At 32.4% G+C, this 19,080-nt stretch overlaps 1 protein-coding gene across 2 annotated transcripts in view; it reads left to right on the top strand.

Annotated features, from left to right (window-relative positions):
* DACH1 (dachshund family transcription factor 1) overlaps nucleotides 1-19,080 on the top strand; it is a 400,280-nt gene that overhangs the window by 279,244 nt on the left and 101,956 nt on the right. For both annotated transcript variants that reach the window (XM_057707817.1, XM_057707818.1), the window contains 2 exons: nucleotides 9,521-9,656; nucleotides 13,062-13,196. In XM_057707817.1, coding sequence (XP_057563800.1) covers nucleotides 9,521-9,656; nucleotides 13,062-13,196 — 271 coding nt within the window. The remainder of the gene's footprint in view (nucleotides 1-9,520; nucleotides 9,657-13,061; nucleotides 13,197-19,080) is intronic.

Genomic DNA, 19,080 nt, shown 5'->3' on the forward strand with positions numbered 1-19,080 from the left:
TTTGGTGGGTTTGGTAGTTCAGTAGTATACAAAGCAAAATTTTGAATGCATTTCTTTTCTTTGGATTTCCCTTTTCTTTAGTGATAATAGAGAGCTATTTTTGAGAAATTTGACAACATTAAAATTATCCTACATTATTGAATAAACGTCTTTCCTAACATGCTACATTATAGTGTTTTTCTGAGAACAGGGAATATGACTTTAATTTGTTAATTTTCTCTGCCAATCTGCTGGTGTGTGTGTGTGCGCACGCGCGCGAGAGAGAACTTTGAAACAGTCTATGACAATCTCATTTAAAGAATTAAACTTTGAAAAACATTTTAAATACAATGTATAAATTTTCCATTTGCTAATACTTTTTTTTCAAAACAAGTCCCTAAAATACCATATCAGTAAATAGAACTTTACTTGGGTGAAGTTCAAAATGTTTAAAGATTATAAAAACTAGAACCAGAGTAATCAGATTATCAAAGTAGATTAAAAATCTTACGGCAATGCCATTTACCTCATGTTTGCTTTTGGATATAGAATAGTTTATTTTGGGGCAACCATAAATAATTCTAGATGTATGCGTCACTTTTTTTTTTTTTAAATCAAAATTCTTTATTAACATTTTTTGTCATGGCCTGATTTTTTGGTCTAATCTTTTTTTTTTTTTTAATTTAATTTTTTTTTGGGGGGGTACACCAGGTTCAATCATCTGTTTTTATACACATATCCCCGTATTCCCTCCCTTCCTTGACTCCCCCCCCTCGAGTCCCCCCCACCCTCCCTGCCCCAGTCCTCTAAGGCATCTTCCATCCTCGAGTTGGACTCCCTTTGTTATACAACAACTTCCCACTGACTATTTTACAGTTGGTAGTATATATATGTCTGTGCTACTCTCTCGCTTCGTCTCAGTTTCCCCTTCACCCCCCGCCCCCTCCCATACCTCGATGTGGCATATATATACAATGGAATATTACTCAGCTATAAAAAGGGATGAGATGGATCTATATGTAATGAGGTGGATAGAACTACAATCTGTCATACATAGTGAAGTAAGTCAGAAAGAGAAGGACAAATATTGTATGCTAACTCACATATACAGAATCTAAAAATGGTACTGATGAACTCAGTGACAAGAATAAGGATGCAGATACAGAGAATGGACTGGAGAACACTTTTTTTTTTTTTAAGAACTTTTATTGAGATACAGTTAACATACAATAAACTGCATATATTTAGAGTGTACAGTTTCGTTTTTTTTTCTCTTCTTAGTAATGTATATAGGGCAATCCCAATCTCCCAAATCATTCCCCCCTAACCCTCACCGCTTTCCCCACTTGGTGTCCATATTTTGTTCTCTACATCTGTGTCTCTGTTTCTGCCTTGCAAACCAGCTGATTTGTACCATTTTTCTGTATTCTGTATATGTGTGTTTTTCTCTTTCTAGCTCACTTCACTCTGTATGACAGTCTCTAGGTCCATCCACATCTCTACAAATGTCCCAGTTTCATTGCTTTTTACAGCTGAGTAATATTCCATTGTATTATATGTACCACATCTTCTTTATCCATTCACCTGTTGATGGACATTTAGGTTGCTTCCATGTCCTGGCTATTGTAAATAGTGCTGCAATGAACATTGGAGTGCATGTGTCTTTTTGAATTATCGTGTTCTCTGGGTATATGCCCAGACGTGGGAATGCTGGGTCATATGGTAATTCTATTTTTAGTTTTTCAAGGAACCTCCATTCTGTTCTCCATAGTGGCTGTATCAATTTACATTCCCACCAACAGTGCAAGAGCATTCCCTTTTCTCCACACCCTCTCCAGCATTTACTGTTTGTAGATTTTCTAATGATGCCCATTCTAACTGGTGTGAGGTGATACCTCATTGTAGTTTTGATTTGCATTTCTCTAATAATTAGTGATGTTGAACAGCTTTTCATGTGCCTTTTGGCCATCTGTATGTCTTCTTTGGAGAAATGCCTATTTAGGTCTTCTGCCCATTTTTTGATTGGGTTGTTTGTTTTTTTTGAAATTGAGCTGCATGAACCATTTATATATTTTAGAGATTAATCCTTTGTCAGTTGCTTCATTTGCAAATATTTTCTCCCATTCTGAGGGTTGTCTTTTCGTCTTGCTTATAGTTTCCTTTGCTGTGCAGAAGTTTGAAGTTTCATTAGGTCCCACTTATTTATTTTTGTTTTTATTTCTATTACTCTAGGGGGTGGATCAAAAAAGATCTTGCTGTGATTTATGTCAAAGAGTGTTCTTCCTATGTTTTCCTCTAAGAGTTTTATAGTGTCTGGCCTTACATTTAGGTCTTTAATCCACTTTGAGTTGATTTTTGTGTATGGTGTTACAGAGTGTTCTAATCTCATTCTTTTACATGTAGCTGCCCAGTTTTCCCAGCACCACTTTGCATCACTTTTAAACATATATTTTTTACAAAAAAAAAAAACCTATTTCATATAAATTTTACCTGGATTTAGAAAAGCAGTTAAATATGTTCTCTTAATGTTTATTTGAGTATTGATATTAAATATGAAAAGAGGATGCTAATAAGAAAAAAAAAAGTATTCAAACGCAACTACCACTAAGGATGCCATACATGAATGTATTGAAATAAAAGACATATTTAGGCCCATGAATTCATAATAATACTAAAATATAAACTAAAATGTGAAATTCACCTTTGGAGAATTGTAGGGAATTGATTCTTTTGAAGGACAAAGAAAGGTTTAAATAAAGGATAAAGAGATGGAATCAAGTATTTTCCTGTCTTTCCCATACAGACTGTTTCTCAGGATAACACAGTAATACACAAGAGAAACTTTCTGTTCATAGAAATCTAGCAAATAAATAAGTACAGAATAATATATTTCTTTTATATATATATATATATATATATATATATATATATACACATTATTTATTTATTTATTTATTGGCCGTGTTGGGTCTTTGTTGCTGTGTACGGGCTTTCTCTAGTTGCAGCGAGTGGGGGCTACTCTTCATTGGGGTGCCCTGGCTTCTCAGTGCAGTGGCTTCTCTTGTTGTAGAGCACAGGCTCTAGGTGTGCAAGCTTCAGTAGTTGTGGCACGTGGGCTCAGTAGTTGTGGCTCGTGGGCTTAGTTGCTCTGTGGCATGTGAGATCTTCCCAGACCAGGGATCGAACCTATGTCCCCTGCATTGGCAGGCAGATTCTTAACCGCTGCGCCAAGGAAGTCCCCAGAATGATGTATTTCAAATCCATCAAATTGCAACTGCTGATGAAGTGATGAATCTGGGTCATGATTATCAGTGGTGGCTGGCATCATAAAATGCATCCAAGCAGACTTTAAGCACTTCTGGTAGAAGCATACATCACCATCTATGAAGTACTCTTGCCCCCAAATCAACTTGAATCAAGCATCCAGATGTATTTATGCCAGAAATTCAGAGGACTGAGGAACACAGATGAATTAGACTCATTAAGGAACTGTGAGCAGTTCATAGAGGTGGTGGCCTCTTAGAACATACACAGTGCTTTAACTAGATAAAAAGTTGCCTTTAATAAACATCTGGCACGAACAGAGTGATGCCAATTAATGGCAATGCTGGCCGAGTCAGAACTCACTATTCTTCCTTGCTCTCTCCGCTCTATTCTACTTACTTGACTGTAGAAGAGGAGGGACTTCCATTTTAATTATTTTTACATATCCTGAGGTATAACTTCTGAGTCAAGACTGCCTTTTGCTGCTCAAAGTAACTGTATTTATTTTACCAAATAGGAGTCTGGAAAATTACCAGGCTGCCTAAATGTTGATACAGATGTGGAAAAAATATAGTTCCCTACTAACACTGAATAAGTTTGAAGAGACAGAGAATAAAATGAGGTTGTTTATGATTACACTCAAGGGTCTTATCACTTTCCCACTTAGCAAAATGGAGTATTTCTTGAGTACCATCATCAAAACAAATAAAAAGAGCTATGTAAATATCCTTTGAAGCCTCAGTTTAGAACTTTGAGTTAAGAAATTTTGATGGTGGTTCCCCGATCTTCTACCAGATGCAAGTATATTAGGATTGTTTGTTTTGTCCTCCAGAAGTACTTTTTTTAACATTTTCCTCAATCCAGAATCCCAGTCCTCTTAGTTATCCTTTCTGTTAACTTTTCCAGAACAAGAGAATTTGGACGTCACAATCAGTGTATATGATTCTGGATTTCACTAACAGTATTCTCTAATTGATGATATATGCTCCTTGAGGGAAAGGAGTTTTGTCAGTTTTGTTTACTTGCATGTAACCAGAGCCTAGAACATTGGCATTTATTAAATGTCCAGAAAATATTCTCTGAATAAATGAATTGAAGTCTGTGTTTTCTTAAAGCTTGGGAGTTTAGGTTTCATAAAGTGTTGGTCAGCTTCAATTTTGTAAGTTAAAAGTTATATTAAGATAAGATTTAACATTAGTGTCTTCTTCCCATTTCTATAACATACTCAATAAGGGAATCACTAACTTGATAAACAGGTGAAAATGAAGATAATTAAAAAGAGAGCAATATAAAAGCAAGCTAAATGAAATAACCCTTTAAAGCAATGAGTTGTGATTATTAATTTTACTCTAAGAAAATATTTTAAATTGATAAAATATAATACATTTTGTGGTGGAGATGAGGCAACTGAGAAAATGCATTTCTTTAATGTTTAATTAATCACATGTGTAGTACTGAATATTTTACACTTTTAATTTTATTTAATTTTTAATTTTTTTATTGCAGTACAGTTGATTTACAATGTCGTATTAGTTTCAGGTGTACAGCAAAGTGATTCAACTATATATATATGTGTATATATATATGCATATACACATATGAATTCTTTCAGATTCTTTTTCCTTATAGGTTATTACAAAACATTGAGTAGAGTTCCCTGTGCTATATAGTAGGTCCTTGTTGGTTTATTCTAGACATAGCAGTGTGTATATGTTAATCCCCAAGCCCTTTTTATCTTAGAATTTTAGAATTCATTGTTTTAAATCCACCTTTGATTCTGAATTGTGGTAGAGACCAGTACTTCTTGCTCTACCCAGAGGCAATAAATGCAGCTTTTCCTTTATTGTTATTCTGTTACCATTAGTTTATTAGTATGACCCTTTTTTTTTTCACTGAGAGTGTATTCCTCTTAAATTTTCATTTATTATTGTGGCTAGTTTTATAAAGATGGAACACTGCAAAAGATTGTGTTTTATTGATTGGTGGAGTTATGATGCAGGACTATAAAGCAGTGTGTTGAAGTATTAAATATTCTTCCTCTTTGTCCTACTTCAGGGCCATCTTGGAGGTTAAAGGGTCTTACACAAATGAAATGATAAATCCAGTTTACATAGTTTCCCTATAGACATTGAACTGCTTCTTTCTTATTATGTCTGAATAAAACTCATTATCTATTTTGTTTCAGTAATAATTATGAGATTCTCTCCTAAGCAATTCTTTACTGTCTCCATTATTCTCCATCTTATAGCATACTCTGGAAAGGCAAGCATATAAATATGATAAAAGAATTAAGCTGTTGAAATAAATTAATTTATTGTGCAACAATGTATTCAAATCTTACTTGCTCAATGGATTTTACTTTAATGAAATTCTTCAAAGGACAATACATCATGTTCTAAAGATTGAAATTATACATTAAGTGAAATGACTGAATATGTTGTGTCTCAGTTTATAGACAGTTTCAATTGAATACTTAAGCTTTTAAAGCATAAAAATTTGCATAAATTAAAATATTTCTTTAAGTAAAAGTATTAAATATTGTCTTTGTATCCTTTGTTCTTAGACAAAAAATATCATTAATGTAAAAATAAGAGAAAGCTAAAATAAATACTACAATTTCACCTATGTTTCCTAAGCCTTAAATTATGATTTAAGATGTATTTTACATTGATTTTAATCTAGCTTATTTTTGACTTAGTTTGTTATGTGACATTTAGAGTGTTATGAATATATAAGTGAATAAGTGAATAATGCATGAATGAAAATCATCAAGGAAAATGTTCACAATTGTATGCATTGACTAAGGAAACAGTTGTTATACTTATGTAGAAAATAAATAATTGCTTTCAATGGTACAACCATTGTTGCTAGAGTTTTGTGCATTAAATATTTAAGTATTTTGTGAGTTAAATATCTCAGGAAAAAAATCAGTTTCTCATGCTTTCCATTAGTGCCACTGAGAAATCTATTATGACAGGAAACTCAGACTTGTGAAATGATTTGAGAGGGATTGATTTATTTCAAGATTGCATTTTACCTCTGTTTGGCCAAACGTGCCACTGAAAATATGATCACTTGAATAATTAGTAAGAGGAATATTAATATGTATTAATGGATAAACATTGGTGTGAGTGAACGCTTGAAGAAAATAGAATGGCTGATTAAGAAAGTTTTATTTATATAAAAATATTCTGTGTAATCCAGGTGTTACGAGTTAGGAGTATTAGGAATTAGCTTTAAAGTTTAGACAAACTTATGTGGCTTTTTATCAGAATTCTGAGAAATCAAGGTGAGACTCTATATAGTGTATATCTGGTCATGTATGCAGTTAACTGTAGCATGGCTTACTAATACATTTATACAGACTAAAAAGGAGTTCTTTTATACAGTTTTGTAAATCCAAACTCTATAAATAAGTGCACAGATACTCCAAAAGTGATACAAACTCCAGCCTTTGAATGCTACACAGAAGCCAAGATTATCCTTTGATTTGTGATTGCAAAGACTCGATGTGAACTTCATTGCCTTTTTTTCATTAAAAATTGTGGTGTATTTGTCCAATTGAATATATTCAAAAGTAAAAAAGATAAACTATTAATACATGCAACAACCTGAATGAATCTAAAAAACCTTTTTGTTGTGTAAGAAAAGCCAGACATAAAAACGTGTGTACTATATGAATCCATTTGTATGAAATTCTAGAACCAGCCAAACTAGTCCCTGGTGATAGAATTCAGAGAGTGGTTGCATATGGGGATGGGAGGAATAGGCTAGAAAGGGGCATGAGAATCTTTGTGGGGTTATGGAAATGGTCTAGATCTTGATAAAACCCATCAAACTGAACACATAATAAACGTATAGCTTGAAGCTGCTTCATAGTTTAAGGTAGGGGTGAATGTTAAGAAAAAAGATTTATAATCCCCAGCTGCTTTTAAATTATAATTAGAAGATAGGAAGTAACTTTTGGCATCCAGATGTGGATTCTCCACTCTTTTAAATCATATATGTGTTTGTTTCTTATAAATTTAGGTCATTTGTTTGCCATGTGAACTAAAAAACTTAGACCATTTAGAAGCATAGCTTGTTTGATTTATTTAGTTTGGAAAAAATAACTGATATTGTGTTCATTTTTCATGTTGTGATGGAGTTTTAAAAATATACACTGCAACTTTAGAGAGTAGAATTTAGTTGACTTTTTTTGCTTTTTTCCTTTTCTTTTGCTACAATATTGTTTGACCTGGCAAATTTTTTGTTGTGAAGTTTCTTATGGGACTGTTTTTTATTCTACGGAATGTATATTGAGAAACGGTTTTATGTATGGATTTTGGAAGAGGGCTTGGCTATTTTGGGGGTTACTTGCGTTTTATTTGCCATGATCCTCAAGAACGAAGCCCCAGTATATCTGCTGAAGATGTTTACGGGCAATGTGCAGGACTGAAAAATTAAAAGGGTATGAGACACTGGTGCTCAATCTTGGATGTAGATGAAAATCACCCGGAGAGCCTTAAGAAATACTGATGTCTGGGCTCCACTTCATACTCAGTGTATGAGGCTGCTGTGAGAAGTACAACAAACTGCATGGCTTTTAAAACAACAGAAGTTTATACCCTCACATTTCTGAAGTCTAGAAGTCTGAAAGCAAGATGTCAACAGCTCCGTGCTCCAGCTGAGATTCTAGGTAGAATCCTTCCTTGCGTCTTGATAGTTCCTGATGGTGGCTGGAAATCTTTGGTAGTCCTTGGCTTGCAGCTGCAAAGCCCAGATCTCTACCTCATCTTCACATGGACATTTTACCCTCTTCATAATTTTTCTCTCTTTCACATTTTTCCCATATCTTCACAATGTCCTCTTGTGAAGACATCAGTCATGTTGGATGAAGAGCCTACCCTACTTTAATATGACCTCATTGTAACAGATTTCATCTGCAAAGATCCTATTTCCAAATGCTGACATTCGTAGGTATTGGGGGGTCAGGACTTCAATCAGTTTGGGGGGACACAATTCAACTCATGACCCTCAGTAAGCCAGAATCCTGGGGAGTAAAGCCCAGGCACAGACATGTTGAAGAACTTCCCAGGTGATTCTAATTCAAAGTAGAATTGCAACCCATCACTAGGCTAAAGAAACTTTTGAGTTTGAAGACATACATTACCCTCTTTCTCTGTTAGTACAAAGCCTTGAGCTTGTCTGTTTTCTATATTACATTACCCTTTGATATTTTGAAAACAGCCTCCTTCAGGCCAATACCATTCTAGAATTTTTTCTTTTAAAAAGTCTGCTTTTTTCATCCTTGCATCTTTGCACTCTAATCAGGAAAAATTTGTTATTTAGTATATGTCACCTGTCAGTTCACCTGTACACTTCCAAATATTTATGAATTGTTGAAAAGACTGTTCTTCAAGGCCTGTGTGTGTTGATATCTGAAGATATAAATATCTTGGTGCTCAAAGAAGGAAACGTTAACAAATGAGTACCTTATTTCTTAATCTGTAACTCCATTTATGATAGCTCATTGGAGACAGTTATACAATATGTTTGCATATTGGTCTCATAGGGAAGGTGCGGGGATTAAACGGGAAGGTATGGAGTGGCACCTGAATGGTAATATAGAACAGTATCAGGAAATGTGATGCCAAGTTTCCGTGGGATACAACTAATATATATTTCATGAATTTTCCCTGATGTATTTGGGTGGTTGCATTGGAGCTGGGAGTCTGAAAATTATTAGGATCAAAGAAAATTATTCAAATGTTACATAATAATAGATTTTCATGATGCCTTAAAACGTAACTGTCCAAGTATATCCAGAGCAGTCCCATAATGAAGTAGCTGTTAACAACTCCTCTGGTATTATTATGATGTCACAATGATAATTTGTGTGTTAAATGATCCTAGACACTTGCTGAAGCAATAGAATATATTTTAAGATTTTTTAAAATTGATAATTGTCTAAAATTAAAACCTGCTTTGTTCTGGTAAATCTTTGCTGCCTAATGGTTCTAAACTGGATGTCTTTTATAGCCTTTCTTTTTATCCAAAGAGGGTATTAACATTTGCTGCTACTACGAGATGCTCACCTACAGAACCATTTTCCTTTCTCATCTTTCCTTACTTTGACTTTGCTCAAGATAAAAGGTGTCTTTTAATCCAGTTAAATACTGATGAAAAAATGTGTTTGTCTTCATATTTCTACAGTATTAAGAAAAATCAGCATTCCTTAAGCAAGGGACGGATGTATTTACCTCTTTTCTCCCCCCTCCCTCCCATGGTGGTGTAGGAGCGTGTTCCCGACAGCCCCTCGCCTGCTCCATCCCTGGAGGAAGGCCGGAGGCCTGGCAGCCACCCATCATCACACCGGAGCAGCAGCGTGTCCAGCTCCCCAGCGCGGACTGAGAGCTCCTCTGACAGAATCCGTAGGTGTCATACTTCCACTTGTCACTGTTTGAAACTTTATTAGGTGCAGCTGGCTTTTCTAATCAAAATGCCCTCATTCCAAATAGATCTCAGATGTATCATGTTCTGAAGCTCTGTAGCAATAGCCATCTCTCAAAATTATGTTTTCCAGTTTGCAGCATCATGAGGTATGGTACTACATTAGCAGGTTCTGATATAAACTCCCTCTCTTTGATGCCACACATAAAAATTTGAGCTATGAAACAGTTAGAGGAGGTAAGTAATCTTCTAGATTAGTTTCTGAGGTAAACACCTCCAACTCTCAAATACCTAGTGTCCAAGTGTACTGTTTACGGGTTATTCCTCTTCATCCCTTCAATCCCATCCCTGCCATTTTTCAAAGATTCACTAACTTTTAAACTTCGTCCTTACATTGACAAAGACATCCACTAAGAGGAATAAAAGAAACAGAATTTAAAGCAACTGATTTTTAAAAAAACATTTCATAGTATTCAGATGATCAATAGATTGAAGAGTTTGAAATTGGTTAAATTTTAGGATATGAATTAATAACAGTCAATAATGCATGTTATCACATGTTATTATTAAATTCTAAAAAATAAGGTCATATTTTATTTCATGGTCACATTTTAAGATATTTAATCCTGGTCCTCATGGCTAAGAAAATTAAGGATAAAGTTAATACACCATTCAATGAGCTGGGTGTTTTGTGTCTGTACAAGAATCTAATATTGTTTACCAATAAAATGAGTGTATTAACAGTGACTATCTTGGTTGCTAAAACCAATACTTACTGTATTGTTTACAGGACTTAGTCATTATTTTAGCAATTCATGCTTACAGTATAAATTTCATCTAATTACACAAAATTTATTGAAGTTATTTAGTTGTGGAGAATATTTTCATAATAGGAAAAAACATTTCCTAGAAAGTGTCTTTGTGAGCTATAAAGAAAGTTTGCACATCCTCAACTTGGATATTATGGAGGCAGATAACTTAAATATTGGTCAAATTGCATGTAATAAGATTATTTTTAAAAATAGTCAATCATTGACAATTAGTTCAACATAATTCTAAATATAAATACTTTATTTGGCCTGTTTATAACATATTTCCCTAAGTTTGTAAGACATGCTTGATACTATTTCTTAATAAAAATGGATATATCACTTGATAATCATTGCCAAACCAATTATTTTTCTGGGGCTGGTAAACCTCAGTTCCCACTAATTCAAAGCATTTTTCAAATAAAATATTTTCAGTATGCTTTTGCGCCATGCTGACACTAGAATCAGAAATTTAATGATGAATATTTGGTCTCATTTCAAATATTTTTTAAGGTATAGTCATTGGAAAGGTACAGTCCTTCTAGAAAAAGAAAATTATATTGTTTTCATAATACTTAATTGGAGCTATGGACAAATAGGGAAAGATTTGAGAGTTTTTATATACATTCTTTTTTTTGTTAATCACATTTTTAAATTCTTAATAGAAACAAAGTAATAATTTTTGTATGCATGAACTACCATAATTGTCCAAATGAAAATAAGTATTTACACATGCACACATACATGTGTACATATACATGCATATATACACATACATGTGCAAATGTATGCATATTTATTTTTAATGTGCTATTTAAAATAATTTTAGACTAACATAAAAATTTTAAAAATAATTAAATATTTTAAAATATTTATCATCCACTTTCTCTCCATCAGTTGATCTCTCTGAAAGAGATACCCATGGAAGGCCTAATGCCACCTTAACGTCTTTGTCACAGACACCCTGCTTCTTTACCCCAAATACTCCATTGTTTATTTTCTACTCCATTGTTTATATTCCACAAGCAAAATTCTAAGGAATTTCCATTACATAACCATAGAACAATGATTAAAATCAGGAAATTAAGACTATTATCATACTCTTCTCTAAGTGACACACCTTATTCAAATTCACCAACTTTCCCACTAATATTTTTCCCTTTTTTTTTCTCACTAATACTTTTATAACAAGAGGTGTTTATTTTTTTTTTTTTTCCTGGTCCAAAATCCAATCCTAGATCACATGTCGCAATTACTTGTCATATGCCCTTAATCATTTTAAATCTGAAACAGTTCCTCAATCTTTTTTATCTTTCAGTACCTTGATATTTTTGGAGAATATGGACTGTTTATTTTGTATAATGCCTCTCAGGTTGGAATTTTTTGATGTTGTCTCATAATTTGCCTTAGGTTATGTATTTTGGCAGGAATGACACAGGCATGATAGTGTGTCCTTCTCAGTGCATGATTTCAGAAGACATTTACTTTGCCAATACTTGTGACAATTATCACTTGGCTGAGCTAGTGACGGACTACCAGATTTCTCTCCTGTAAAGTTTCTTTTTAAATTGTTTTCAACCTTTGTAGATAATAAATATCTTTGAGGAGATATCTTAACACTTTGCAAATATTCTATCCTTCATCAAACTTTCACTTCACCACTTTCAGAATCGTTCATTGAAGATCGTTCCCTGAAACCATTATTATTATGGTGATTTCTGAATAGTAATTCCTAATATAGTCATATATTTTTTTATATATGTTTAAATTTTTTTTTTTTGCAGTGAAAACAAGGTTTTATGGAATGAATTTTTCTTCAGAATTTTTGCACAAAACCAAGATTCTCGTAGGCAATTTATTAAGAAATTCATTGACTGGATTGTGATCATAAGGGTGTTTGATCATCTACTTTATCATTTCAGTAGTGACAGGTTACTCAATAGTTGAAGAAAAAAATATTGTTTTTAATCATTCAACCATTTAATAGATATTAATTGGGCACTTTTATTTTAAAATTTGAGTTCCAATTCAATTTTTAAAGAAGTACTTTGATATCTGTGAAACTGTTTTATTGACTACACAGAATATGAATATTGAAACAGCTGTTTCAATGCCTCAGCTTGTTGAAAACTATTTGCCCTCTCGTGCCAATAGAATTTTTTAAATTGTTTTAACTTTGTAGTGTTAAAAAGTGTTCTACCATTAAGATTGTAGTTTTGCAGAGGTAAGGAAGGCTATATGCTAAGGAGAAAATGTGATACACTAGATAAAGCTTGAATATTTCATTGGAAATGGTTATAGTGATACAGATTCAAAAGTATTCCAGACATTAAAAAATATACATATTCTATGTGAAATAAAAACAAGATAAAATAGTTTCATTTTCAATATGTTTCTGCTGGTTCTCAAGAATTATTATAGTTTTCAGTTCCCACAGTGTTCAATTTAGAGATAGATTATAATTTGAAAGTGAGACCATGATGTTATATTTATTTCTGAGTCCAAAAGAGTTTGAGTTATTTGAATGATGTGTATTATAGCGTTTTAGTCTTTTTTCTTTTGTTTCTGGCTTGACAGCTGTCCATCAGAATGGGTTGTCCATGAACCAGATGCTGATGGGTTTATCACCAAATGTACTCCCTGGGCCCAAAGAGGGAGATTTGGCTGGTCATGACATAGGACATGAGTCGAAAAGGATGCATATTGAAAAAGGTAATATATGATTATGAGGCCTTGTTTATCCTGTTCAACATATGAACTAGGTTTTAATCACAGAATAAGTATATTTCTAGATTACATTAGAAGATAGCATATAAATAATTTTAAAACTACAATATTAAGTAAAAAGTAAGCCTATTCAACAAAAAAGAAATATGAGTGAAGACCTTTTCTCTTAAATAACAGGTAAATGTTCATTTATTTTCTAGTACATTTAAAAAAAGATGATTGTTTGTTTTAATTGTCATCTCTGAGTTTCTGAAGGTCTGTAGTCTGTCTTTCTCCACGCCTTCAGGGTCAATAGTCATTTAATCTAACATGATAGAGGAAAGAAAAAATATAAAGGATTATTATGAATTTTTTGGATTAAAAGACACATGGTCATTTGATCAACCAAGAAACAGAGTGAATCTTATCAACCAATGTACTAGTAGTTGTTTCTAAAGTGTATGCAACACATGACAAAGCCCAGATTGTACAAAGCTGTTAAAGTTTCCTATTTATAGTTCATTTGTAGCAGCCTAACTCATTTTCACAGGCAGAAATTTGTCTTTTCATGCCTTATTTCATGAAATACTTTCATGAAAATTGAAATATTATTTTAACATGCATGTTGGAAATTTATGCTATTGAATGCAAATTCATGTTTTCAAATGATAAATTTAAATTGGGACTACTGGAGCCCTGTCATATCTTTTTCATCTTAATTTAATATTTTCAAATTTTATTAATAATATAGATTGGGTACTTTGACTGTCTTTTTTGACATGAATATCAAATAATCAGTGTTATAAAAGGATTATTTTTTTGAAAAACATAATTATACAAAAGGCACAATTAATTGGCTTTTTAAAAGGAAAATAAATAAAATTGGCCATTTAAATAATCAGAAAGAAATGATTGAAGGAAGACTAAGTTAAGGTGGGGCAACCTTTTTTCCTTGAAAATGACTGTTTGCAAAAAGTAAAAATGCTTACATAAACATTTTTCTATTCAACATGAAAACAGCTCTGCTGAGTCCTCAGGGAGAAAGAACACAATATTTCTATAAATTAAATTATCTGCATTTTGCAATTAATAAGAAAAATGATAATCTCTTCTAGGTGCTAGCATGTCAAAATCTAGGCATATCTGAGAACAGCATTAAGGCAACTTTCTAATTATTTATTTTGATTCTCTATCAAGTATTATCACTAAGTTTGGTGAAATATATACAAGTGCATCAGTGGACCAGATTGTCTCTAAATACCTAATTCTAATTTTCTGTTAGTTCTACTTCAACAATGAAGAAAAATGTTATATATCATGCCTTATGTACATTTTGGCCTATACCTTCTTAAATTTAATCAAAAAATGATTTTTGGAAATATTACGGAAATTTTTATAGTAATAAAATATAAAACTTCATAGAGGATTTAAGTTTTAAGTAAGAATATTTAAATATAAAAATTCATTATTTGGGTTAAGCAGCCATTCTCCACTAGGGTTTTGTGAAAGCATGAAGCCCTGTAGAAAATGATTTTAGTGACTCATTTCTCAATCTTCCCATAGATGCTACATAGCTAGTTTCACCTGAAATGCCTGAGAGAAGTTTTATGATATACAATGGATGTCAGGATATTAGGGTTTTGTTTTCACATGGAATTTTGGTAAAAAAAAAACATTGGGAGTGAAATATAAAAGCCTGGAGGTGGCAGTGAAGAGACCACCAAAGGCATGACCACTAACGTGATTGGAATAATGAATCTCACTGGAAGTTTTGGTAGGGAGCTTTCTACAACCTCATGTTTCAAGTGGAGTTGACCTATAATTTTTGTAACTGTTTCTTTTTCCGTGAGTTATGAGTTCTATCTGTCTATCTGTACATCAGCTGTCTATATACCTATCCTCTATTTGTTACTATTATTATATTTTTGCTGTTGTAGAGCCTTTCCTGTGATACCATACTAGGTTGATATAGGGATCCTACTGCTGGTTTTCCTGTGTACCTGCCCCCTGTGCCAAATCTTCATTACAACATTTGCCTTGTTATTTGGAAGTTATTTTTTCATTGATCTGCTTCCAGTACTAGACTGTAAACTCCTTGGAGTCATGTGTGTATTACATTTGCTTTAAACAGATTAGACAATCTATGAGTGCATTTGATCTGAGCTGAATTACTAGAAGATTCTAAGAGATGGTGAAGGTAAGTTAAAATAACTGTGAAGATGAAAGGCAAAAGGTGGAATTATATAACCTTTAGAACATACATTTATATGAAATAGTAGATATTATGGCTATGAATATACACAAAAACTTTCTATGTCACTAATGGCACTTCTTATCACATTTTAAGTTTTTAAAATGGTTTTGCTGTCAGAATAAAGACCTTGATCATTTCCCCACAGTTTTTCAATATTTTAATGTATATTTTATAAAGGAAAATAGGTTATTATTTTAGTATTCTCCCTAGGAATGCGAAACTACCATTAAACTCACAATTTCAAATGTAGTTATGGAATCTTGGACATTGTAATAGATTTTGATAATCTTATAGCAAGAGTTTTATTATATGATGCTCATCTCTTGTATGTACTCTCTTTTATTTATTTTTCAGCATATTGAATTAATAGTAAATATTCATAGGCTTTCTAGATTGATAGGGTCTACTAAATTAAAAATTGTTTTCTTTCAGGACTACATTTATCATGTGCCTCATGCTTGCCCTGTAACTTTCTTACTACACATAACTGTATTAAAACAAGTAACTTCATTTAGAGACATTGGTAGAGAAATTAATTACATGTTTGTGTCATTTTAGGCTTGAACTTCTTAAATGTAATTTGCTGCCTACCATTTTAAATCATTCAAAAGATAATAATTCTTAAGAAAACACTGATGTTAAAAATAGATACCAAAATTAATTTGTATGCTGAAAATCACTGTGGTCTAAAATCTTAATCATCAGTAACTTTTAAGCATTTTAAAATCTTCTTAATATTAAAAAAACTATCTACTTTATTAGACGGAATATTTGAGTCACCATCAGTTGAAGGACCAGGCTTTCCAGGTGTTAGAACTCAGAAGTAGTAAGTGCTAAATATATTCACTCAGTTTTTAAAATAGAAACACTCTAATGGGTTTTTGAACCCAGGAAGAGTTCAATTAAAGTACATTCAAAGTATAAATATGAAACACAAGTTAGTGTATCAAGAAGTAATAGACATATAATATCGTTTCAATCACCTCAAGTGTAAGGAGAAATAATTTTAATTTTAATTGACTAAAATTATGAGTTTGTCAATGATAGGTGCTGAGAAAATAATACAGCTCATAGCCTCAAAAACAGTTTTATCTTCTGACTTTTCCAAACATACTTAAAGTTGTCTAGAGCTTTCTGGATTTTAGAAACATTGCTGATTTTTACCCTCAGTCTAAATTTAGTGGAATAGCTGTCCTAACTGACGCTTTCTTTTTTTTTAATCGAAGTATAGTTGATTTACTGTGTTGTGTTAGCTTCTGGTGTACAGCAAAGTGATTCAGCTTTATATACGTGAAACAATGAGTTACATATATATGTATGTGTATATATATATATTATTTCTCAGATTCTTTTCCATTAGAGATTATTATAAGATATTGAGTAAAGTTTCCTGTGCTTTACAGTATAACCTAGTTGTTTATCTATTTTCTATAAAATAGTGTGTATCTGTTAATCCCAAACTCCTAATTTATCCCTCCCCTCACCTTTTCCCTTTGGTAACCATATGTTTGTTTTCTATGTCTGTGAGTCTGTTTCTATTTTGTAAATAAGTTCATTTGTATCAATATTTTTAGATTCCACATATAAGTGGTATCATATGATATATGTGTTTCTGTCTGGCTTATTTCACTTAGTATGATAATCTCTAGGTCCATCCATGTTGCTGCAAATGGCATTATTTCATTCTTTTTTTATGGCTGAGTAATATTCCATTGTATATATGTACCACATCTTCTTTATCCATTTTGCTGTCAGTGGACACTTAGGTTGATTCCATGTCTTGGCTGTGGTAAATAGTGCTTCTGTGAACATTGGGGTGCATGTGTCTTTTCGAATTAGAGTTTTCTCTGAATATATGCCTGGCATTTGAATTATATAAACAGGCTCTCTGTTTCTTTATGCTTCAACTCTCTATATCCACCCAAAATCTGTCCCTTGCTGCTAATTTACAGTGTTAACTCTCTCATGCATAATTTGTTCCCCGAGTTTTCTAAAATTGCTCGAGTAGCTACTATTTCCAACACATTTTTGAGCATGTTTCATACCTTGCATGTAGTTTCATATGCACATTTTTGTTATTATGGAATTTATCTAATTTTTTGCTTACCAAAAATCAAATGTATGCCGCAGAAAAGATACTGTATGCTACAGTATCAGCTTTTTCCAATTATAGAAAATGTAAGCATTTATAATTGGAATTAAGTACTGAATACCTAATTTTTGTTAGTGTATTTCAGTCTCAGACTAAATAAACCAAAATGACATAATCAATGGGTAAATATTTACTGAATGTCAGATATGTGAAATGAATGATATGAAATGCAAAAACATCCCTTTTTCTTTCTCTTTCTGCTACAATTGCAAAGATTTTTTTCTTCATATATATTCTAATTTTCCTTATGGTTGAGGTTTTCCCTTTATTTTCATTAAAAAATATGACAACTTTCTTTCATTGGTGACTCCTGCCATTTTCGAAGCAGGAAATACAGGGGATTTGCTTAAGGTCTTAAAACATTTCTTTTGTCACATATTCTTTTGTCACGTATTCTTTTGTCACATATTCTTTGTGGGCAGTGCTCAAGATTTCCAATGGTTAACAGACTTGTATGGAAGGTTCACATTTTGGTATTCTGAATTTGAGGACAAAGCACTAAAGGCAGTAAACTAGTTAGCAAGCTGGCCATATTGGGATATCCTCTTATTAATGTTTTGTTCTTAGCATCCAACCTTGTGGACCATTTTTCTACAAAACATCTTTTTTAAATGACTGCCATGACTTTTCTCCTGGTTTGTGGAAATAAATTTTTTGAAATATATTTCCGTTTGCACATTTCTCATTTTTTAAAAATTCTAATTTTAGGATTGTCTTCAAATATGACTTTCATTTTCAAATTCTAGATTGACATTACACAAATTAATTAACAGCAAATATCATACACACATATATCAAAAATCTGAACCAGTTAGTATCTCATGTTGACTATACAGATGTGCATAGAATAAAAAAAGCTTTTCTTTAGAAACTTCCATATTTTAATAATGTTAGCACACTATATATGTAGGCCACTTATAAAATGGGCTACCTCAATATTACCTAGAGCAAAATTTACATTTTCTAGGAATTAATTATTACATAATTAATATGAATATTACTAAAAGAAATAAGCCCATTTATTAAAGCTGAAGATGTCAATTTCTTCTCCAGGACATCCATAACTTCAGGTTTTGATAACTTTTTTGGATACTTAGAAAGTTAAATTGTGTTACTACTTGCTGATAATTTGCATTTTAGATGCCAAAGCGATTAGAGAGTGTTTAGTTTTGGATACATTATAAATAATAATACACATTTATAGTAATTTTACTTACTATAGTAGTTTTACTTTTACTTGGTCAGATGAAATATCTTTTCCCATGGAAAAAATAGAGTAGACTATTAATTATTCCACTTATTCAGCTTTATTTTGTTTGAGCTCTTTTGATAGGCATAGAATGACTCACTTCCTCACTGTTTGAGAAATATTTTTATGTAGTCATGCCAATAGCCAATATTTTTATAGCATTAAGGTAGAGAGTAAATTACTAGTGATTAATATATTAGTTCCGCATATAAATTTGCTTCATGTAATGATTTAT

Source organism: Hippopotamus amphibius, chromosome 14 (assembly GCF_030028045.1).
Source record: "Hippopotamus amphibius kiboko isolate mHipAmp2 chromosome 14, mHipAmp2.hap2, whole genome shotgun sequence".
NCBI classification, from domain to species: Eukaryota; Metazoa; Chordata; class Mammalia; order Artiodactyla; family Hippopotamidae; genus Hippopotamus; species Hippopotamus amphibius.